The sequence below is a fragment of the Diuraphis noxia genome, unplaced genomic scaffold, assembly GCF_037042655.1.
Source record: "Diuraphis noxia isolate RWA-SAM2 unplaced genomic scaffold, SU_Dnox_SAM2 contig0004, whole genome shotgun sequence".
NCBI lineage: Eukaryota > Metazoa > Arthropoda > Insecta > Hemiptera > Aphididae > Diuraphis > Diuraphis noxia.
This window is the reverse complement of record NW_028301714.1, coordinates 13,447,087-13,472,992: the sequence shown is the minus strand read 5'-3', so window position 1 is coordinate 13,472,992 and position 25,906 is coordinate 13,447,087. Positions and strand designations below refer to the sequence as shown.

At 29.3% G+C, this 25,906-nt stretch overlaps 1 protein-coding gene across 1 annotated transcript; it reads left to right on the top strand.

Moving 5' to 3' along the window:
- Nucleotides 1-6,003: 6,003 nt before the first annotated feature.
- LOC107165259 (facilitated trehalose transporter Tret1) lies at nucleotides 6,004-15,522 on the top strand. The gene is made up of 7 exons (XM_089227273.1): nucleotides 6,004-6,255; nucleotides 9,484-9,627; nucleotides 10,297-10,559; nucleotides 12,257-12,567; nucleotides 13,948-14,061; nucleotides 14,145-14,434; nucleotides 14,948-15,522. The coding sequence occupies exons 2-7, from the start codon at nucleotides 9,528-9,530 to the stop codon at nucleotides 15,304-15,306; spliced, it is 1,437 nt and encodes a 478-aa protein (XP_089083399.1). The 5' UTR covers nucleotides 6,004-6,255; nucleotides 9,484-9,527; the 3' UTR covers nucleotides 15,307-15,522.
- The last annotated feature ends 10,384 nt before the right edge of the window (nucleotides 15,523-25,906 follow it).

The window sequence follows — 25,906 nt, the reverse complement described above, 5'->3', positions numbered from 1 at the left end:
ACATAATTCATATTTAGGTATTTTAATTTTTTTTTGTTAGAATGAATGTGGAAAAAATGTTGAAAAAATTACTTAAAAACCACAAAATGCACTAAAAATTTCAAAAAATGCATTAAAGTCTTAAAAATGCAAAATAAAAGTTACATTTTTTAATTCTTTCATGTATGAAATGAACCGTGTGTTTGGAAATCAATGTTTTCGGACATTCAGAAAAAAATGCAATTTGCATTCAAATCCGTTCCCTAATAATAACTAATAATTCGCAATTATTATATGAACACACAATATGCAGACACCTTTCAATAGTGGATAACTTTTATGTTCCCGCGAGTATCCGTTATTTAGAAATTTTGCTGTACAAACAATAATAGTAATAGTTGTGTGACGAAAATAATTTGTTTTCTTTGAATATTTCTTCAAGCGCCGTTTAATAATTTTTTCTACACATCAAGATAATAATAATAACCATGTATCAAGCAAACAATTAGTAATATACAATTATACAACATACCTACCTATAATAATTTCTAGATGAATCGAAGACGACGTTCAATGTTCATCTGTACATCCTAACACATACTAATTAGATTTCAAACGCAGTGGGGATAAGTGGCTATTTTTTAAATTCTTTGTGCCTATCATTTTCCCAAACAAGAACAAGACGTATATTGTTAATTAGGTAAATTGATTACGAATATTACGATAAAATTAACCAAATGTTTGGTTTCATCATTGTGTTAAATATGTTTTATAATTAAAATTGTATAACTGGTAATACACATCGTTTAAAACATTGCATAATATATAATTGCCTTATATAACACCTCCACACATTTCAGAAAAAAAATAAAAATATTTTAAATACCTTAATAAATGGTATGTCGTTCTAATATTTAAACACTCATCAATAACAACCTATTTTATATATAATTTGCAGATTTTATTGTACAAAACAATACATTACATTGATATTTACTTTTTGATACCTATAAAGCTGGTATATTAGGTCATATACTTAAATCGTGCAATTATAAATTACTAGCTGATTCCCGTGCACTTCGTTGCCCGTTAAAAATACCGACTCTATATGATTAATTCGTCGTTTATACCAGGCCAAGTCATCATGATTAAAACTTCTCGTGGATTTACCCTATCTTAATCTACATTAAAGAATTTGAACACAGTCATTTAAAATACAGGACTAAAAGTATATTCAATAATATTATTTTATCGGATTTTTAGCTTTGTATAAGTGAAACAATTTTTAAAATTGCTGCCTAATGACAAATTGCGTATTTCTTATTCTTCCATACTAAATTGTGTAAAAATATATTTAATATTACAATTATTTCTGTAAAAATCTCAAATTTACATTAAACAATTAAGTGCAACTTATCATTAATCAAGATATAATATAGCCAACAGATTCATGGGATTTTGTAGCTTTCTGATGGTAAAAAAAATTTTAAATCTGTTAATTAGTTTCAGAGATTAAACCAATCAAATGAACAATTTTTCTTCTTTATCAATTTGCATGTATATTGGTTTATGTTATCGGTGTGCATTTATTGTTATCATTCAACGATTATTATATAATACGAGTATAATATTCTATTAATATATTAAGTATATTATATTGGTGTACGCGCAATGCATGTGATTATTTTTATCAATAAACTTCTCGGAACAATTCTTATTGTTCACCTTCGGACAAAAAGGATAGGTTGTAGGTAGCTTAGAAACCCACGGGGGCACGGGCCCACATGAGCCCGTGCCGTGCAGCATAATACGTATTGGCGATGAATAAATATAATTGTTAATTACTCCACTAAAACGCAACATTTTTGAAAATCCTTTCTTATTGCACGGTGAAAATATAAGATGAACCTCTTAGTCGAAATTTCAAGTTTGTACGTTACGTAGTTTTTGAGTTACAGCGATCAGTGAGTGAGTGGTATTTGGATTTTATATATTGTTTAGATTTCCAACACAAATCACAAAACATAAATTTAGCCAATTTGGGTTCAATTTTATAGTAGTGAATAGGAGAGACTGAGAGAGGGTAAATTGCGGCGAAATTAACCTTTTTCTAAAAGTCGATATGTAAACAGCGGCAAAAAAAACGGGGGGAGCAAAAGTTTCGATAGTAGATACTAGACGCCCTCTACTAATACCATAACGGAAATTGCACAGAAAAAAAATCCATTACGTATGTCACAAAATATTACGGCGCCTGCCGGACATCATAATAATATACATAGATGGTAATAACAGAATAATTCTCAAATAGATGGCGCCGTTTGTTCCGATTAAACGACCGGATGGATTATTTTTGTTGGAATGATATTTTATTACTTTGGACAGTAGTCGAGCGCTCAAGTCACAGGTGTCGTACATCATGCGGCAATGATTTTTTACGAAACGTTAAAAAATCGCCAACCTCGCAACACCGTTGTCATCAATCATCGCGTGCGGCCGTGCAGTAAACCGTATAGTATTCGGTCACAGTAGAGATTTTTTCCCATCGAAAAATACGTAGTCTCTCTAATGGGGTGACATTCCGTGAGCAGTATTTATTTTTATATTTTTACTCAACCTCACCTATATATAGCACACGTGTAGATGATTATTAGATAATTTATTCCTAACCGACTTAATGAGAATCAAAATTACAGCCGCGTGATGTGTGGGTAGTATCGACGGCCGGATGTTCATAATAAATATTCATTTTTTTCTTTTTTACGACTTTACAGTCGACAAATATTGAATTCTACGTTTTAGTCGATTATACTCGTACTATAGAAATAGACAGAAATTATGAGCAAAAACAGCGTAGATTTAGACGCGAGTCATCAACCGGTTTTATTAATTCTTCGTTGACGAACGTCGGACCACGCACGAAAACACGATAAAAATATTGTAAAAAAACGATTTTTGAGGGAAGTGGGGGTATATGCCTGTTGTATTAAGAACTAACTCTTGTGATGTCAAATTATAGTTAATATTATTTTATTAAAAATCGTTAAATACATCAGCTTTGGTTTGGTTATAGAAATAGAACAATATGCATTTAAATACAACAGAAGTGTAGTATAACACCTAGATCGATCGAAGGAATATCAGTAAATACTTATGGATAATGAGTCGATCGGACTTAGAGTGTGTGGCTAAACGAGCTGAGCGATCGAAGGTCTATAAGACTTCTTTTCATATCACTAACTTGCTAAGCCCGCCAGATGTGACGTTTGAAGCGTTGTAAAATAATTCGATTTACTCTTATATTATTATTAAAACGAAAATAAAAATGAACGTTAACTGATGGTGCCGTGCAAAAACCTTACAATCACACTTCTCAAGACTTTTCGAAAAATAAAATAAAAAAAACAATTTTAATTCTCCTGTGTTTTTACCAAAGCTTGGTAAGCTTAGTAATCAAAAATTCTTAATTATGATACTCTTTTCGAGTAATCTAGATTTTTGCCAGAAAATACAAAACCAGACCACTTCAGATATGCCAAATACTTAAATTTCTCAACGGGTGGGACATGTCTAATTTTTGTATATATACTCGTAATTTTTTTATCAAACATTATCTAAACTGAATTTATAATCACCTATATTATTTATTTTATTACTTATTTACTTATTTTAATATCCACAAATATACGTGCCTATCTGTCTAAGTAATAAGAAATAATAATTTCTATTTAATTTACTACATTATCGCAATGTCCCTTATGAATGTTATTTTAAACATTTTACTGTTATCAATAATTATTTCGAATTGTAATTTAGATAGATTTTAATATTCACAAGTTTTTATTTATAAACAAAACCTAGACATGGCAACATTATCAATACCGATTAGAAAATGTGTATTTATATTTACTCTGGTGCGCGAATTCCATAATGGTTTCAAAGAACTTATTTCAGTTATTGACTTATCATTCTATCAATTAAAAATATATTTTATTTGTGTATCATACTGCCAATACTAATAATGCTATACATATAAATGCTGTATACATTTAAAATAATATGGACTAACATACAATTATATTTCATATACCACTATTTGATATTAATCATTATCAATATCAATATTATTACTGCAGTAGTCTGTAATCTCAAAATGTGACAATAATCATTGTTATAAAAAGCTAGATAGGATATTTTAATTGTTCAATTCATTTTTCTATTGAATAACATTTGCTCCTTCCTACTAGTTCAGACAGTTTCGTTTAGCTTTCCTCTATAACGACTATAACTTAACATTGTATCTATTACTTTTATTAATTTTGTTTTGTTTTGGTTTGTTTTTTGTTTTGTTATAGTTGTGCATTCAGGTCGATAAAATATTATCGTTTTAACAAAATATTAATTGGTAAGTAAAATCCTTTGTTGGAACTTCTATAATACTTTTTGTTCACTCGCCAAATTTGAATGATGGAACGAGGTGAAATAATAATATTACATTTTATTTTTTCAAAAAGTTAAACGTTAGTATATTAACTATTATTTACTATATTTTTATAATTTTATAAGAATATTGAATTTGTATACTAGCTGTCTTTTGGCAACCCACATGGTGGACAGTTCGCTTAATAAAGTATTGTTATATAGCCGGTATTTTTTTTTTTTAGTACAGTCACCTAATTAGTTATCTTTTAATCTACCTTGGATTAAATTGTCAAACTTTTTAAACAAACAATTTTTGTTTATCAATATCTTAAAAAAAAATTATAAAATATAAAATGTCTACAAATAGCTAAAAAAAAGTCAAACTTAAATTTTACAATGAAAATAAAATACTCATATGAACGTTTTGTGAAAATTTCAAATATCTACAGTTATTCCTTTACGAATAACAGCAAAACAAAAAAATGATTTTATCAAAAACTGGTTTTGTAAAAATACTCTTGATTTTCTACATTTTTTTTTTTTGTTCCCAATTATTTAAAAAAAATACTGTACATTTTTACTTTTGACCACACTAAGTACCAACTAGATTCAATTAAGTGCCAGAAAATCTATTTCTGAAGTTTAAGAACGAATCATCTACTGTAAAAAATAATACATTTCACATGGCCAATATATTATTCATTCTTTGAATCGTTCAACTCTAAAATAGGTGTGAACATACTTGATGAATTTCGACGTAGGTATCTTAATACCAATATTCATACTCAAACGTTCTAAATCAAAATAATATATTGCATACACGTCTAAACATGCCAAGACGACCAGACCTTAATATGGTGAATCATTAGTAGACATTATTATCATTTATAATTATTAAACAGTAACCAGGTCTATAGTAATTATTATTTATTTCATTTAATTTATAAAAATGTTAAGGGTATATAGTATAAACAATACAATATTGATACTTATTAAATATACACTAAACATAATGATTGTTTCCGTAAGCTGAGTTTGTCGTGGAGATAATCTAAGGATGATACCTATGAAGTTTCTCGTACCTACACGGTAATTATTATTAGATTTGTGAACTAGTTACGTCTATACGGCTGATAAAATTAAACTGATATTAGTCATATTATACGGTAGGCATCATATACTACGTGTCTAAGGTCTAACCAAAGAGTATAGGCAGGTACTCGTATAGATACGCGTAAAAATTAAAAGCTGTTAAAAAAATTATATATATATATATTCACGAGACACTCATTGTGTATTCGTCGACAGCGTTTTTATTAAAAAAAAAAATTAATTATTCCAGTATAAAGTCGGCGTTTCCATCTCTCCGACAACTGTGCCTACCTCTGCACGGCGTATGATATTATAATATGCCTTTCACGGGAAACTCGAGGCCAGATCATGGAGTCTCGTGTACTTTGGTCCGATTGCGTCTCGTCTGGAGTCTAAAACCGGTTACTGAAACATAACCGAATGCAAACGTAACCACCGCCTCAGTGCTGCCCAAACGCATTACACACCCATCATCAAGAATAATAATATTATAATACAATATTTTGCTGTTTTGTAGGTTACGCGCTGTAACGTGTACGCGGTCCGACTGCGAGGACGGGTTTTGTCTGTACGGTGTCTCTCGAGATAAAATCCAAAGAATTTGGTTTGCAACCTGATTTAAAACCATGAGATTCTGATGAGAGACGACCCATCTCGTCGGCATCAACCATATCGAATTATTCTATTCTGTCGAACTTTTCATCACACGCTGCATCGTTGCGGTCTCGCGAATGTCGCAACGCCAACGATTATAAATATTTTGTAAGTAAACAGTGATTATTGTCCACAACAATATTATAAATCGTTAAAAATGTCATATTATTAAAATATTTGGTAGGTATACAATATGATATTGTCAGTGATAATAACTAATCACAGTCACACGGTTCTCAGAAATACCACTGTTGCATATCGTAGGTATATCACGTTAGGAACTTTAAAAATCGCGTAATATCGTACTGCTGAATTTTTTTTTATGTCAAGAAAAGGTAGGTAGGTACCATCTACTTACAGTTCTAATATTGGCGTGTATTATAAAGCACATTTTTTTTTTTTTTTTTTTTTTTAATTGCATGAATGTTGAACCTACCGGCATATCATAACCTAGTGATGGTTATTAATTGAATTGTGTATTTATTAGGTACATAACTATATCATAATATGGATTTAAATCCTTTTGGTTTTAATGGAGGATAAAATTAATTATTTTATTTATTTTGACTCGAGTCAGGGTAAATACATTAATCATGATTTCAAATTATGTATATTATTATTATTATTATTTGTTATATGGGTTTGTGTACATTGTATGCCTATAATAGATTTTAATAAATTGTTCATAACAATATGCCTAACTAAACCTAAATAATTAACATTACTATTTTTATTTATGGCATTCTGGTTTCTTTTATATATCGGAATGGCTTATTGTTTTTAGTTATGCCTATTAAATAAACATAATATTATTACCATCAAGAAATACTTAATATTTTTAATTACAAACTACCTATACATAAATACGTTTTTTAAATTAGTTATAGGGGAACGTATATGTGGTATAGGTTACATAACAACAAAACGTTTAATGTGTGTACATAAAGTACAATTATTGTTTAAAAAAATCATGTTCGTATTTATTTATTAAAAAATTCTATATTTATTGTAATGTTTTATTTCACTCACGGGTTTAGTGTTTAGAATTTTAGATTTATTAAGTTGAAGATGATTAGTTCAATGAGAAAAATGTCATGTAATATTTCAGTATTATAATATTATTATTATTTTTTTTTTATAATAACCTTTATTTCTACGTATAAGTGTTATAATTCACATTCACAATTTTATAATATTATAGGAAAACAAATAAAGAAAACAATCATATGTTCGTATTTATTTATTAAAAAATTCTATATTTATTGTAATGTTTTATTTCACTCACGGGTTTAGTGTTTAGAATTTTAGATTTATTAAGTTGAAGATGATTAGTTCAATGAGAAAAATGTCATGTAATATTTCAGTATTATAATATTATTATTATTTTTTTTTTATAATAAGCTTTATTTCTACGTATAAGTGTTATAATTCACATTCACAATTTTATAATATTATAGGAAAACAAATAAAGAAAACAATCATTAAATACTCATTAGTGATGGTTTTCTTTGGTTAGGTTATTGATAAATAATCAATGTTTGTATAAGAAAAAAATTTCAATCATGTTTTTGTAAAATATTTCATCGCATAGTGAAATATTTGAATCTTTAAACATTAGAAAAATGCAATCAAGTTATCAAGTTTTAGTTCCTTTTAATAACTGATCCAAGGTTGATGTAAACTGAAATAATGATATTCAATGATTTAAAATATGTAAATTCATCACTCTCGTTTATTAATTAGTTACTGATACTATATAATATTTATGTATATAGGTAACTTTATGATTTATAGTTATGTATCTATTAAATTATTGGAGTATGCTAACTATGCCAAGTGTTTTACAACTATACACCTATAAAAGAGAATAGTAAATAATATTCTGAGGGTACGTTAGTATTCTTAGATATTAAACCTTCATTCGTCACGTGTGAAATTTTATTTTTATCGTTAACTTGGGAAATAGTGATACTCAAATAGGTATGTAGTAATATTACCTTCGTAAGAACAATGTTTTACTATGTATCTTTAATGTATTATATAATTCTTAATAATATTGCTGATAGTGAGTGGCATAATGCCAGGAAAATTTATCTACTGTCTAACACACTATTTTGTGAGTCGTATCTAAATGGAAGGAGTGATTCATAATTTTGAAATTGAGTAAACTGTTTTTTTTAATGGTTTTGCGCTTTTTTTTACACTATTTATCACAGTTCGCTGGAAATGCTCTCTCAAAGTGTCCAAAAATTCTCCAAGTGTTTTAATCTCTTCAGAATGTGTTAAAATAATAATTCCATAACATTTATTTTTGTTGATATTCAAATAAATGTTCACATAATTTCTTAATTCACAATCAATTTGGCAACAAATTACTATAAACATTTGATAATTTACATATTTTAGGAACTTAATAAATTAAGACATTTTCAGGATTAACAATAATTACCTATAGGTAGGTCACTGTATTTTTGTAAATCATTAACTGAGTTTGTTAAACTCATAATACCGATATTATGTATGTATAACATTAATATAAATATATATAAATTTATACATGTAAGATATAAATTAATTATCTATTTAAGTTATTTATTGTGAAATGAGATATAAAAAATTTTTTATAAAACTATTAATATGTTTTACATTAAAACATATTTCCAAACTTTGCAGTTCTAGTTTCTATTTAATATTTTAATGGAAGTGTTGTTTGATATTACATTATAAATCTTACTAATCTAAGCTGTTAGCTTTATGCTATAGACTTTATTCACTATACAATCAAATAATTTTTTTATTAAATCATCGCTAAAGTAATAGATGTATACTGAATATTCAATGAATTTTGTTTATATTTTTATTATTTTTGTTTTTAATCAAATTACTTTTACTCATTATAAATATTATTACATTAGAAAATTGAAATTTCGAGTAAGCAACGTTATACATATATATTGTGTAAATGTTATTTATTTATTTAAGTAAAGTCTGATTTATGTTTTTGACTTATGACTAGAAAATCTAATAAATTATAGTAATGATTTGCACATTTTATATTAATATGATTAATAGTATAATATTAATGTTTTAATTTTTATTAAGAACATTTTTTTAGCTGTACAATATTATTCAGGAAATATTATTAATCGAATTTAATGATCACGTGAACAACTATTCTTCGGAGCTTTTTAATAACATTTAGAGTATAGCAATTATAATATATGTGTATCTAAATTATTACAAATGACTAATTTAAGAGAAAAATTTGTTTCACTTCAATTAATTTTGTGAAAATATACGAGTATCATAACAATTATAATTATGTCATCATTTTAGTAAACTGAAATCAGAGTGACTGCTACAGCAGTGTATCATATATCATGTTGTCCGAGTCGTCGTTCAGCGGTGAAATGGAAAAACAACCACTGCTGTCATCGAAAAAAACTCCGATCCGGCGTTCACTATTGGCGAGCTTTCTCGGTAAGGTCATAATAATAATATCATAAGACTGTAACGATTCTTTAGTCAAAGCTTAAAGTGGTAATAAATATGATATTATTAATATTATTATATAGCTCGTAACGATTTGTATCGATTCTTCATCATTAGGGTCATTCACTCGTCTTTTGAATGACGGCCGTCTACTATTCGTAAAATGTTTTTTTATTTTAAATTTATTATTGGTTACAATTGTGCAATGGTGACATCATTCGTTACTATTTTATGAACATACATATTATATAAATAATACGCAATGTCGCAATATTAGGTAAACTTGTTTTTCCTTGCAATTCTTTAAAACATTTTTAACACCTGAACTAAATATTCATTTTTAGCTAAATATACAGCACACATAAATACTGATTTTTGTTTTTCATCATTATAAAATATGATAAGGGCATCATAAATTTCGATTGTTTACAAATCATCATGTTTCATAAGAAAAAAAAAAATAGTACAAGTCTTATAAACTTGAAAGTTGTTGTTGAAGGATATATTTTATATTTTCAGTGCATTGGCTGATGAGTAATTTATTGAAAAATATTAAATGTTTTCTTAAATATTACATATACCTAAAATTATATTATTATCATGTTACCGTATTTGATGTTAAAATTAATTACCTAATTGGTTTTTCGTTACCAAAAGCTTCCTTGATGTCGTTTACTTCGGGAACCGTGGTTGGTGGATGGACGGCTCCACAGCATCCCGAATCCGTCGGAGATATGATGTTCATGATGGAAACCATGGAAGAGACGTCGTGGGTCGTTTCCATATACCTGATTGGAGCGCTCTTAGGTGCACTTCCGGCCGGCCAGATATCACGGACCATCGGCCGCAAGAAGTTCCTGCTGTTCCTCGCGGTTCCCATGACGGTTGGATGGCTGTTAATCATGCTCTTCGTGAATGAAGTAAATTTCTAATAAAATAATACATATTATATCATGGTAAATAATTGAGCATTGGATCACCAACTTCAAAAAAAAAAAAAGTTGTCGAGTGGGTACCGCGCTGCTGAGCAGTAATTGTCGAACATGTCAATGTAACGATAGTGCCTGGTGTATTGGCTGTATATTTTGAATTCAATGATAATTAATCATCATATACAATAAAACGTTTAGGTGTTTTACTGTTGTTTCATCCTTGCAAACTTGTATTTAATATTAAATTTAATAATTAAAAAAAAATACAAATCGAACATTTCTCGTGCCTATAAATAGCTCAAAAATAGTCAAAATATTTCGAAAATGTTACCGTATATGGAAAGTGTTAATGTAAATATTAAGTAAAAAATGCTAATTGTATGGTTATTATTTTTTGAGTTACGCCAAAAAAAAAATAGAAAAAAATATTTTTTTGTGAATTGGTTTTGCCTAAAAATGATAATTTTTTCACTATTTTTTGTTTTTACCGTCGCTTACTGCAGTACTAAACTACTGGTAATTTTTAACCTGAATTTCCCAACTGTACACACTTTTCTATCAGAAGAGATGTCGATTTCAAAAATGTAAGCATTTTTACTACCTACTCCAAATGTTGATGATAGAAAAAAACTCACTCGCATATCATTGTAAATCCAATACTCATTCATCGTTACGTTCGGGCTTTAATATAATAATATACGTACAACAAATTGACATTTGATTAAATTACCAACTTTAATGAGATATACACTGCTCCGTCAATTAAGTATATGCATGGCTGACGTGACTTACGTATTTTTATTAAAACCAAACGGTATCAAATTACTATCGTATAGTGTGGTTTTTGTATTTATATATTCTATAATAGTAATAATAAGCACATTATTGAAATTTAAAAATAATATTCATAATAACAATTAGCTTCCTCTACAGTGGCATAATTTGGTCATACTTGTGTGTGTGTGTGTGGGGGGAGGGGGGTGGATTGAAACACATACCGACCGATACCACTAAAAAAAAAAAATGTTGGTTCATATTGTAAACACTTCTAAGTACAACCATTGTGATTCATAGATAAGTCATATATAAATGCATCGTAAATCTTCAAAGGTTATAACTTATAACTTTGGAAGTAAACCATCCAACCGACGAATTATGATTACATCATTGTTCTTAACTCTATTATAAATACGTAAGTTTCAAAAATAATTCCTAAAAATCACTTGGGATCTATAAACTGCAAAGTTATACCGTGGTTAGTGTTTATTACGATGTAATATTATCAGCGTTATGTACAGATAGCATATTATAGGGGAGCCGGTTTTTATATGTTATTTCAATAAAATATAAAACAGTATACCTTATAAATATAAATAATAATATTTAGAGTTGAAAGAGTACTTAAATATGGTTTTCCAGTTTTAAAACAAAGTCATGGGTGATAAAGCACCCCCTCCTCCGTAATTACACCATTGCTCCGCCACTATACGACAATTTAAATTAGGCATTACTCATGTACTTGATAATTTGATCACAACAATGTGTAGTTTTCTGTTTGTAGGGTTCAATGACTTTTCACTTTTTATTATTATACATACTATGCGTATACGTAAACGTCTCGTAACAATTACCTATACAATAACAATACACATTATTTATGATTGTCCTGATTGTTTCGGCCGCAGGTATATTTGATTCTCGTCGGACGTTTCCTGTGTGGACTGTCGCTGGGTGCCGTCACGGTGGCTGTGCCACTGTACAACTACGACGTGGCACCAGACGTGTGTCGCGGACGTGGTGGCGTGTTTCTTGACTTCATGCTGTGCGCGGGCATCCTGTACTCATACGTGTCCAGTTCCTTGCTGGGCCTCCAGATGTTCGCTTTAACCTGCGCCATCTTCCCGCTAGTGTTCTGCGCACTTTTCTGGCGCATGCCCGAATCGCCGCTTTACCTGTACAGCCGAGGACGCTTCTTGGACGCCAAATCGGCCCTCATGTACGGTCGCCCTTACTAAATTATTGCAGCGTGCATACCAGTAGCACAGGAGTGTGATTTTTGTGGTGGTTAAGTGGGGAGTGGTGGAGAGGAGAGACACGATGTTCGTCCGGGTTTCGAATTCTAGTCACTATGATAATTGAACGACGCCGAGCGTGATTTCGATGAGTTTTAAGTATAGGTACGTCATTTTGGAACGCCGCGGAGAGCTTGGTTGATCGGTTCCTATATGTTTTATCGGTGCGAACGAAGTAAAATAATAGCTGAAGCTCGGATGTCGATGCATGACTTTTCCATTTTCTTTCTCTTTTTTGTCGTAACGTCTATAAGAGACCTCTTATGCAGTGTTGGTGAGTTGCGGCCCAAACCCTAAATAACGTACGAGTTGCGGCCTGGGTTTATGAAAGGAACGTACGAATTGCGGCCATACAATAATGTATATATTATATAATATATGTCTATATATAGTATATAAACATCACAATATTATGTAGGTATTTTCTAGTATAAATTGTCGTACTTATATTAATATTGGTCGTAAAGAAAATAAAAGTATTCATAAAATTATAGAATATAATATAATATACCTATTAATATTATGACATTATATTAAATAATAAATAATAAAAAAAAATAAAAGTATAATTGGTGTAATATATTATGATAATAATGTTCAAAAAAAATCAAAGCATTCATAATTTAAGTCATATATGACAGATAATACGATAAAACGATCTATATTATCTTTATCATATTATATACAAAAATATAACTTCCCATACGTATTGAACATTTCGTTTATCGTTATTCGTTTATACGGTACATAGGTAATAGGTATATAATATAATATTATATTATATAAGTAAGGTACATATGTAATGATAATTACTTGGGCCGCAACTCACCTATCGCTAAAATATTGTCGGGCCGCAACTAACCTATACCTAAAATATTATCGGGCCGCAACTCACCCTCAGCCCTCTGATGATGGTTCAACCATAGGTGTAGTTGATAACGAGTTTTAATTATTACAGTTGATAGTTTTGTAAGTCTTTAGTGATTCAACACCCGGGCTATGAATACATCCACGCCTAGTTATGAAGTTAACTTAAGTATTAAGAAATATTAAGCGTGAGTAAATGCATTCACACTCGGATGGATGCAATATAGATGCATCGCGTGTTTCGCGGAATTTCACAGATTGTTTTTAAGGGGTTCAGAGTAGGCAATATCCACTTGAATGCACGTTTGGAGGTCTCATATCGCCGTCAAACATGGTCGACAGTGTGGTAGTGTACTATAATACTATATTGTATATATTATGTATTATGCGAGGATAACGTAGAGAATTTTTATACGATGTGTGTTATCTTAATACAGATGGCTGCAGGGAGACGACTCCACAGTTACCGCGGCATTCGATGAGTACGCGAAATTACAGACCGAAGACGACGCGCTTCCCGTCGACAAGGATTTGCAACCCTCAGGAAGAAAGTACGGTCGATTCGGTCAAATCGGTTATTCTTCTCGGACAACCACGACACTGACATTATAATCACATCACAATGTTGTTTCAGGCGAGCTTTCATCAAAGCAGTGGTCCTGTCGTTGGCGTTGGCCACGGTGCAGAGGTTGTCCGGTGCCGGAGCCATCATACAGTACACTGCGAAACTTTTCTCCATATCCGGATCATCGGTGGCGCCGAACACAGCGTCGATAATAACCGGAATTTTCCAGCTGACCGGTTCGGGCATCACCATTTTCCTCATCGACCGGGTGGGCCGCCGAATACTTTTACTCGTCTCGTCATTTGTCGTGGTGGCGTGCTTGGCAATGTTGACCCTGTACTTTTATTTCTTGAACAAAGGTGCGTGCTATACTTTTTTATGCGTATATAATTTACTCGTATGACGTATTGTATGTCTTGCTCCGACGCGATGACAATATCCGCTTAGGTCGTCGTAGAGTTACTCTCTAATATTCGACGCAAAATAATTAAAAGGTAACACTTTACCAACGATTTGGTGCAACAGTGTCACAGTGACCGCACACCAAGCGGTCACCACTGAAGGACTCCCGTTTTTCTAGACCTACTGCTTGTATAATATGCATTATTGTTCAACCTAGTTCTATTTCGCTACATGTGCTAAAAACTTATACTGACTAATACTTACTATTAAAAATGCTGTTACTTATTAATTATTACATACATGCGTTTACTTAATCTAACTAGGTTAACTAGATTTAATATTAATAATAATCTATGATGTAATAATGTATAGTGTACCATTTCAAATGGTACGGAAGTCGACTTGGGTTTACTTATAGGTGACGTGAAATAATATGAAAAAATGATGTAATGTTTTGACGCTATTTGCAGGCATGCTGGAGGACTCGTTGAAAATACTACCGATAATCATAGTATGCACGTTCATCTCGTTCTTCAGGCTCGGTTTGGGACCGATACCGTGGTTCATAACCACCGAGCTGATAGGAGCCGATCACTCGAATCGCGCCCAATCGTACATAGTCTCGTACTCGTGGATATTGTCGTTCGTAGTGATGAAGACGTTTGTCATGCTGGTCGACGAGTTTCCCGTAGCCTTGTGGCTTGTCTACACCGTCATATCGGTTTTCGGATATCTATTCATATTGTTTTTCGTACCAGAGACCAACAACAAGAATGCCGATGAAATCCGTCTATCACTAGCGAAAACCTATCACATAAATTCGTCCTGATTATATTGTATTAATAAAAAAATTACATTAAATTAAATTTTTTTTATATATTATAAATATATTTTTTTCTATGAATTCATTATTGTTCTAAATAATGCGTACAGAAATTTACTTTTTTGTAAATTATTTATGTTTACGTTATTCTTTGTACTTTTTTATTTTTTATAGGTGTATTATTCTCCTTATTATACAAATAAACAATTATAGTTAAAATAAGTTATTGCAATACATTTTTTTGTGAACTGTGTTGAATACGTATTACATTATATAATATTGGTCTTGAATATATCAGAATATTGATATTCATAAAGTAATATATTTCACATAAAAATATTTAGTCATATAAATTAAATATAACTACATTCGTCATAGGCCAAAGGGGGGTTTTTTTTTTAACCTAAAACGCGTTTGAAACTACGTGGATCAATATAATTTTGTTGTGTTTTATTTAAGTATCAAAATCGTATATTATTTATAGAATTGGACTTTAATTGAGACATATATTCAGTAGATGTGCGTGTATTATATATTCGTACTTACATAACATAACAACTATTACAAGACGTTACCTTCACTGTCTGTTGATCTTCAGTAACATTGTTGAATAATTTCTTCCATTTGTAATAAATAGGGTTCAGATTTGAAGGCAAATGCCTTTCTTTTATTTATCATAATAGAAAAATAATTTTTATACAAAAATGTGTTTCATTTAATTCCTTAGACGATGGATGCATTTTGTTTTGCCTTTTTACTTATAAATGCCTATTTTGTGTTTAATTTTTTCAGTTAATTTTATAATTTTATACACAGCTTGCGTATTATCGCTACAAATGGGTTTTATTATTCGCAATATTTATAAAAATATTTTAACCCCTAACCGTAGCCGTTTTACTGAAGACTGCCTATCAAAATACATGGTAGTCAATTTTTTTTAAAATACCAACTAGTTTATTTTGCATGCATAATTTTTAATTTGTATTTTTCTCAAAATGTGTGCAAATGAAAGTGTTTAAAAAATGTTCACTTTTTTATTTTGTAGTATATTCATGAATTGCCTTTTCATATAAATTAAATGCCTTTTTTGCCTTTTTTTACATTTTAAATGCTTTTTTTATTGATTATATTGCCTTCAAATCCGAACCCTGGTAATAAAAATATCAATTGCCGATTGACAATCGGTGTATTATCATAAGTTCATAACAATATAATATAATGCGATACTAAACCCTTTGTAATCCTGAAATTCCCACGAATGCACCAATACAAGTCTAATTAGGAAGTTAAGTATCGTTCAGAGACATAATATTAAATGTTCTACGTATGTGTCAAGTCGACCAGAATTTTGTTTTAACATATCAAACTCATGTTGAATAATATTATGAAGAGTTTGAAGATTTTAATTTTACAACAAACTGACAATACAATAAACAATTTATACATTTACATATACATGTATTACGTCATGTTATTTACCTCATTTAATATTGACGTTTAATAATTAGTATTTAATTTATTTTTAAAATAATGCTGTTGATTCCTTATTCAAATAATTGTATCAATTATTACCGCTAACGAATCTCATAGAAAAAACATTAATATCTAAGGACTTACGGATGATCAAACTTTATACTTGTATCGATTTGTTTACGTGTACTGTTAAAATTTTAACTCATACCCATTTACATAATTACATACGTATGACATCTGTTTTGTTCAACCGTAACGCATATTGTATTGTTTCTCCTATAAGCAGAAAATACCAAAAAGACTGAATTACACCATTTACCGTAATCACCTGACCGAACGGTATAAGTTACGATGTTGGTTAAAAAAATTAAGCACGCGTGCATAATGGTTGTTGTTACAATGTTATGTCCACATTATCATATATATGTAGAGACAGTTTAACGGTGTTTAAAGTAGTATTTGGAAAGCAAAAATAAAAGTCGTTTTAAACAATATATAATCGAATATTATATTGCTATTCGTGTTGGAGCAAATTACTGCAGTTATTAAGTCGTTCAATACATCAAATATATTATAGATATAAATACGAGTAAACTAAACATTTGACGAGTTTGAAAACTATGTTGGTATTTCGAACGATTATACAAATTTTATACTTGGACAATACGTTTAGAATTTCAAGGTCAAATTTTTTATCGTAATAATAGTAAAATATAGTGCTGCGCTGACAGAATTTTAGTTGGTCATGTCTATATAGTTCGATGAAGGACAGACGATACTAAAATAATATTGTTGAGGTGTACCTACCTATACATAATAGTATACTAAATTAAAAATTAGAATATTGCATAATACAACTGTACATTGTACAAATGTTAAATTTATGCATATGAATTTATATCGATGTGACAACTCATAAGATAAGGTTTGAAAAATAATGTAGGTACTTTCTTAGAACTATGTGTTATGAAGCATAGAATATACACAAAAAGATATTTGAAAAATTTCTTTATCGTAAAATACGATTTTATTTCTGTTTTTCTCAGTGTAATAATTTCAGATGTTGAAGTGGAATATTTGAAAATATTCGTAGTTATGACTTCAACTCTGTCAACTCTTCTTTTTATTATAATGTTGGCAGTTAGCTATACATATTCCGTTAAGACATTAGACGTATATAATAAATTATATGTCCTTGTTCACTAGTTTACTACAATTTAAACTCAATAATAATTAATATAAAACAAAAGAAAATTATATGGTAATGGTGGGGGGAGGGGGACTTTAGCTTGTCAGGATATTCAGATCATCTGAATCAGATGTGTGCATATTCTGATCAACATGAGGAAACTTTTCATATACATACTACTATAAACTCTCGTATTGTTAAGAAAATTAATAAACAGAACTCTAAACGAGAAATAATATCATAAGATTAATTAATGTATTATACTTCAAGATGTGACAATATTTAAATAGCTACTATTCTGTAACAGAATGATCTTTATACACAGTAGTAAATATATAGTTTTTATATATTATTAGTCCACATACAAATGACCATTGAGTTTATGCTGTACAATATGTATTCAATGATATTACCTATACAAATAATGTTAACATCTAGTGAACATATCGTATTCTTGCGTAAAATCAATTCTAAAAATGTTCGCACTGCAGCTATAATATCATTATAGCGCCAACTGTTTTAACAAGATACCATAATATTACTGTATTACTCACGTACAATAGTAAAGGTCACTCACTTATTAATTGATGAAATCGACACTTCAACGCACTGCAGTGCAATATCCGTATGTATAATGACATAATATTTACAGATATTTGGTTAGACGAATGTATAAACTCTCCTGGCTCTACTTCAGTACTAATAAATTTCATTAAAAAAATACTAAAAAATATTGCCTTTAGGTATCGTAGAGTATAATTATAACCAGTGTAGTATAGATAAAATAAAAAATCATAGAACAAATCAAACATTTAAAATTAATTTTAAAAAAATCAATAATATAATAATAAAAACTCGGGAGCGTTTATACATTTCTTTCGGATAATATTGACTCTGGAGACCAGAAGAGTTTTACATACAATTGAGAGTGTTTACAATCGTCCATTTGATACATTATGTGGGTACCTATAATAGATTCCACTAAAATATATTTGGCACCCCTGTCAAAAAGGAGTCTTACAGTACAGTATTTTGACGATTTATTTTTATCTTACAACATAATATTATTAAGTATGATGTATGGGAGAATGCACTGAAAACAGTGGTTATGACTTGTGAATGCAGTAGACAATAATAATAGTATGTTCTCGTGGTACCGGTTTACCTTGAAAGTTCTAGTTCAAGTGCATCTTGTTCGAAGCGTAACTATATCTGTTTATGGTTGGATATCGTACAAAATACGACGGAATGAATATACAGTCTAAAATATAAGTTCAAAATTGTATAAATTAGTGGTGTGTAATAAAACGTAGATTAAAGTTGTTTTAGTTGATCAATCTCGCAGAAAAATCACGTAACCTAATTAAATCACACCACGGTGTGAAAATAAAGAAAATGTTTCTTGAATGAATTGTTTAGAAATTGCGTTTTTTAAGTACAGAATAATCATTATAAAAAGTCAGACAATAAGTTATACCACTTTATTAAATATAACCTCGCTTTAAAAATTAAAGTAAAAATATAAAATACAATATAATATTGTTGTACTTATCAAGTCATTATTATTTACACTAAAAAAATTTAAATTGTACCTAATACATATATATATATATATATATTAACAATAGTAAAATCATAATTTTTTTTAAACATTTATTTTGAATATGCAATTTATAAAATATTTACGAAGCATAAGAAAGATAGGTTATTAGAAACTACCCATCAATGTTCTTATGTCTTATAAATTATTATATCTGGATATTATAGAATAAGGGAGAAATGAAGAACACAATATTATGGCATAATTTGTTCATACTATTATTATTATATTATCACTATGATTATCAACTTATTATTTTTATTCTGTGTGCTTTTTCGATCGATGTATTACCTAGTCTTTTTGAATTTTGAAATTTGAATTATTGTATTTAATTGAATACATAATATTATAAGCACTAAAAAGTTACTTTAATGTGTTATTTTAATTTTGGGCTTATGAACGTATTTTTGAAAATTAAAAATTTTATTGAAAAAGAAACGTATAATGATCTTCACTCCTAGAACTTCTCAAAGAGACAAACCTGCTGCAAAAAATATAACATAAATAGTAAATACTTAACATACCTACATACCACATACAATTCATATTGTTATATATCTATTTGTATCATATTAATTATCTTATACACATCTTTTTTGTTTTTCTTTATAATCCTTATGTAAATTAAAATTAAATTATACTATGTATTTCTAAAATGCCAATAATCCTGGCAGTTGAGGCGTATTTCTAAATAAAAAAAATAAAAAAACATATAATTAATACTGAATGAAACTGTACAATTACCATAGTGATTGTAATAATCTATAATTATTTTTATATTATTATATAATATTGTTTATAGTACGATGTTAAATTTATTGTTTTTTATTCTTTTACAATTTAATAAATTACCCGTGTATAAATTAATAATTAGAATCTGAAGTTAATATACTTGCCGAATTATTTGTACCAGTATGTATGAATAGACTAACTCTGGGAAGGGGATTGATAAAAACTTCTGTCTCTTAATATTGAGGTTTGAAAAATCCTTGAATTATAATATCATAGTTAGGTACCTAAATCTGTAACAAGAGAGGGTTATACAGTGATCCAGTTCTCTCAAAATTATTTAAAAATACGTTTAAGCTTAACAAAATATGAATGTTTAATGTTTTGAAAAATTTGTTTACAGTTATGGTCTTAAAAGTACCTATAATATTATATAGGTGAGTATAATTGTAAGGTACTGTTGGTGAGAACTCATTAAATAAGTTTCAATTTGCCCCTGCTATATAGTGAAGTATAACGATAACTTTTATTAACATCTATACTACATGAAATGCAATTTTTCATAGTGTTATCATATGTACAATAGATTTTGTAGAATCATTGTGTAAACTCTATAGAAAACAATAACAGATGATATAAATCAAACTGTGAAAATAATATCATTTAGGTAAAATTAATAATATTTATATAATATGATGTAGTATAATGAATTTATGATAACTGAATATTATATTATATTGTATACTTGCGTAGGAGTTCGGGTCAATCTGTTTCCGGTCCTGTTCTCGTCTGGTCTGAAATGCTCTGAATGGAGAAAAAAATTGTGGGGTTAAAAACATTTTTGTTTGCACAGATTTATATTGTACAAAGACATAATATTATATACAATATACATAATAATATAACATCAATAATTCCTTTCTCATCACTTGTTGATATTAAAAAAATATAAATATATATTGCATTGATTTATGAAATGCTAAATGGCACAAGATCACGGAAAATAAACTAAGAGAAATTAAACACTCTGTTGAACTCTGGCCGAGGTTCACTGATCTAAAAAGAAAAAATGAAGTAATTCTTCATAGACTCAGAATAGGCCTTAATAGAACCTTATGGCAAAGACAGATCCACCCCTATGCGGCTATTATGCCCAACATGCTATGAAAACTACTCCATCAAACACATTATCGTCCACTGCCCAAACTTCAATGAAGCTAGGAAACACTTCGACATCTCCGACAGCCTGTACGAAGCCATTTGATACATGTTCCAACCACCATAATATAATCTTAAACTTGAAAAATATCGATTTGTATAATAAAATGTAAATTGTAAATATGTAAAATTTTTGTAAAAAGCTAATAACCTGTGTAGTTGATGCTTAACAAATAAAAAAATAAAAAAATATAATATCCATAGACCATAATAAACGTCATAGATTCATGCATTATACTGTAGGTATGTAAATGTAATATTTAAAAACATTCGTAAAATTATTATTTGCTAAACATCTGTAGGAAGTATTGGAAGACAGTGGCGGCGTGACAAGGGTTCTATGAGACCCGGGTCTCATGACTTTTTGGGTGGGTGGGTGGGTGGTCGTAGGTTGATGTCGTGTTGGTACACATTATACCTACGGGCGGGTAGGTTTTCTGGGGTGGGTGGTCCCTAAGACTGTTTTGGTCTCATGAACGAACAATGTTCACGCCGCCACTGTTGGAAGATATACAGTAGGTTTTTTTTTATATATACGACAGTGTATAAAATATTTTCATGTATTATAAGTACTATTATAGTAAATTTTTGTATGCAGACGGAGAAACTCGTTTTTTTCACTGCGTTTTAACGCTGTTTATTTTATTAATAAATCATAGTTGTTTGTATGATTCTGTTGTAACAGACAATCTATTTGTATAATCTTAATTTGGGAAAAATTACGTTAAAGGAGGAGAAACATTTTATGTGAACTCCCTTTTATAGATCCGTAGATCTGCCTTATAGACACATTAGCACATTTTTACTTCACTTATAGACGCCTTCGAGACGATTGTTGGCAAATAGGTATACGCATAATATAATAGGAGTACCTACGACCACACGAAAATAGTTGACTGCGTATACGAGGTCATGTCATTCTGTGTCATTGTTAGGCAGGTATACCTATAACGTGAACGTTAACTGACGTCAATCCTATACAATATTCACAATAATAACGTCAACACCAATTAATTTATGATGAACGCATATTCTTAATCTTCCCTCTCACTATGGAGTGGATTTTTAAAAATTCTAATAAAAAAGTTACTACATACGTTATGTTTTAGTGGTTTATATGGTACTAAATTTGAATGAGCTCATTTAAAGTGAGCTACACTAAGTGCCATTAATCACCATTAATCCACGAATACCCAATAGCGATTAGCGGTATACACGAATAGCAAAAGACGCGTAATGACGGGCGTAAATTTTGTTTAATATTTGAACATAAAATTGACAAAACTACATGATTGATGATCATTGATCAAAATATAAATTTTTTTTTTCCTTTATTTATAAATACACAATCTGTTCCTAAAAGGTACAATAAGAGTATTTACTATAAGTTAAATAAGTAACACGAGAATTTGATAAAAGAAGCCACCCAATGATGACACTTTTAGCAAAATATAAATATGAAATAAAAAAACAAGGGGTTTTAAATTCGTATCATGGCTATATATATTGTATTCTAAAATTTAAACTTTAATTTAATTTTTAAATTATTTAATTGCTATTTTTTGCATTGTATACCACATTTACCATACACAAGCATCTTACCTTCTATTTCTTTTTTTTCAACTTATTCAATTAAAATATTACGCATTGTGTCTAGAAACTCCCCCTATTATAGTACCGTAATGGTTTTTTCAGTATACATGACCACTAATTATAACCGATATCAGTATCTGTTATTTTTTTATTTTTTATTTATTTAAACTTCAACAACTAAGGTGATTGGCTAACAATAACATTAATAAAGATACATTGGTACATTTTATAAGGTTGTAAAATATAGTTCTTTGTAGAAATGATATAATAAAATGTTGCTGTAGTTTTCAAGACTGGATCCAAGTGCTTCATATAGATAATCCGGAATGTAAAGAGATGTTCTGGTATCGGCGTAGTTGCGGCAGTGTAAAAGGATGTGTTTAACGGTAAGACTTTCCCCATATCTGTTATTTGTATCCGGTCTTGACGTCCGTTTACAGTTTTTGATATTGAAAAATGTAAATATTGTAAAATATTATTACATAAAACAATGTTTTAAATGTTTTAATAATAAAAAAAAATGTTTATCACTTTTAAGAGCTATTTGGTATATATAAAAATCAAATTTTGAACAAAAATTAGTCTATCGATTTTTAGTTAAAACTTTGAAAGTATTTGAGAAGAGAATAGTATACATCAACGTTTGGTATAGTAACTCTGTGACTCTGTGTCCTGTAGTCTTACTGGCTAAACAACTGGAGGGGAGGTTAAATTATTTATTCATCAACATTTAAATTATAACATAATTGTATGTTTATGGGCCCGTTAAAAAAGGTTAGCTTGAAAAAAAAAATATGAATATAACTCTGTAATTACAATTATTCTGTAATAATAACTCATGAGTCATAAAATTATATTTTTGGGTTATTTTTTTAGCCCAGATAATGCAATAATGTTGCTAATACGTAAACTACATATTAAATTTTTTCTTTATTTTAAAAGATTTAAAGAGTTCTGCTATAGTGTTAGCAAATATGAGGAGGATGATACGTTTATATACACACACACACACAGACATTTACGTTATTACCCGTGACGGCGAATTCAATTGATGAACTTTTTTACTACATATCAAGTTCTAATAATTATAAATTATTATCTCCACATACAAAATGTTTTAATCGCATTGAAATTGCATTCTAAAAAAAGCGACTAAGTCGTGGATGTCGCTCTGCTGTACTGTAGGTTACAAGTGGGTTACAGTAATGGATGGAATTAAATTTGAATCCAATGATATTATATCATTGTATACGAAAAACGATTCTGAGCGGAGACGGTTTATCTGTCAAGGACATATATTATAGATTATTAAAAATGTCCAAATCTTGGATATAAAAGGAAATTTTTTATGAATTTCTAGCATAAAATAATTTGCGAATTTTCGTGATTATTACGTATGTTGTCAAAATTCAAACTTTGAATGTTTATAAAAAAAATCGTGCCTATGCATATTTAATATTTTTCAACTGCAATTGTAACAATATATATATTAGAAGCCTTGTATTAAATTTTCAAGCTTTTCTACCCAACAAATACATTTTTATCGATATTAATTTAAAAAAATTAAAAAACTAATTATTATCGAAAATTAGATATGCCTATAAATAGTTCAACTTAAGTCGAATTTCTTTAAAAAATGCATGCTGGATAGAATATACTTATATAAACATTCGGTGAAAATTGCATGTATCTATAGTCATTTACTTCAGTTACATCAAAAACCAAAATCGATTTTATCGAAAACTGATTGTTCGTATAAATTCCCGTTTTTTCCTTAATTTTTAGTTTGTTTATCCCGATTAATTAGAATTATTGAGAATATTTTATTTTTGACACCCCCCCCCCCCCAAAAAAAAAAAAAAAAGTACCAACTAGATTCACTTTCTGATCGAACGAGGTACTGACTCAGTACTACTGAGTCGAAAATCGAAGCACTTTTACTGCTCCAAAACGTGATGATACACAAAAAAAAAACCAGTCATCAACATATAAATATCATTATTTTCAAAATTGTTTATTTAATGTTTTTATAATGACTTAAAACTTTGTATAAATATATAAAATAAAGTATTTTGGAAAACGTTATACTTTCTTTTAGAGATATAGGTAATATTGGTAATGGCTAATGATGGTGTTTTATGAGTTGTGTAATTGATTAACCTAGTGTAATCGATCGATAATGGAATACGCCCGACCCAGCCAATGGTAAAAAATCATCGCAATTTGTCTAACTGCAGTCAAGTACCTACTTGACTAAAACATTATATATGTTATATTAAAAAGTGTATTATGGTGTATCCGAATAGGTTCCGAAATGTCTAAATTGGTTCCCTGATTGTTATGAAGAGTGTATCCGAGTTGGTTTCTGAATTTTAACATTAATTCATAATCCGAACGATTCCAAGATTATTTTAAGAGCGTATTAAATTCTCTTGAATTTCATACAGGCTTAGGAATATCTACGTACGTATTACGGAAGTATGATTAAAATAACCTATGCCTTTTTGTTTCGAAATAGACCATAATGTATTTAATTATCTTTTTTATTGTATACACCCGTACATAAATATGCGGTAAATATTATGTTATATTAAACATGTTAGATAAAATCATTTTATTGAATTTCAACTTTTTCGAAAGTCTTTATCGGTAATCAATTTGGATGTGTGTCACCTAGAATATCGGGAATTGTAAGATGGGAATCAATTGGGACGTCATGCGGATACGAATCGGCACATTACATTAATCAATAATGTAGACTATATTCAAACTCTAAGGCTTTTCTCGACGACATACGGTAGTCG

Excerpts from the sequence above, each read along its gene's own strand:
- LOC107165259 (XM_089227273.1), top strand. The coding sequence starts at position 9,528 with ATGTTGTCCGAGTCGTCGTTCAGCGGTGAAATGGAAAAACAACCACTG. Across the intron at positions 9,628-10,296 it reads ACTATTGGCGAGCTTTCTCG|CTTCCTTGATGTCGTTTACT; the intron begins GTAAGGTCATAA and ends CGTTACCAAAAG. Across the intron at positions 14,435-14,947 it reads CTTTTATTTCTTGAACAAAG|GCATGCTGGAGGACTCGTTG; the intron begins GTGCGTGCTATA and ends CGCTATTTGCAG.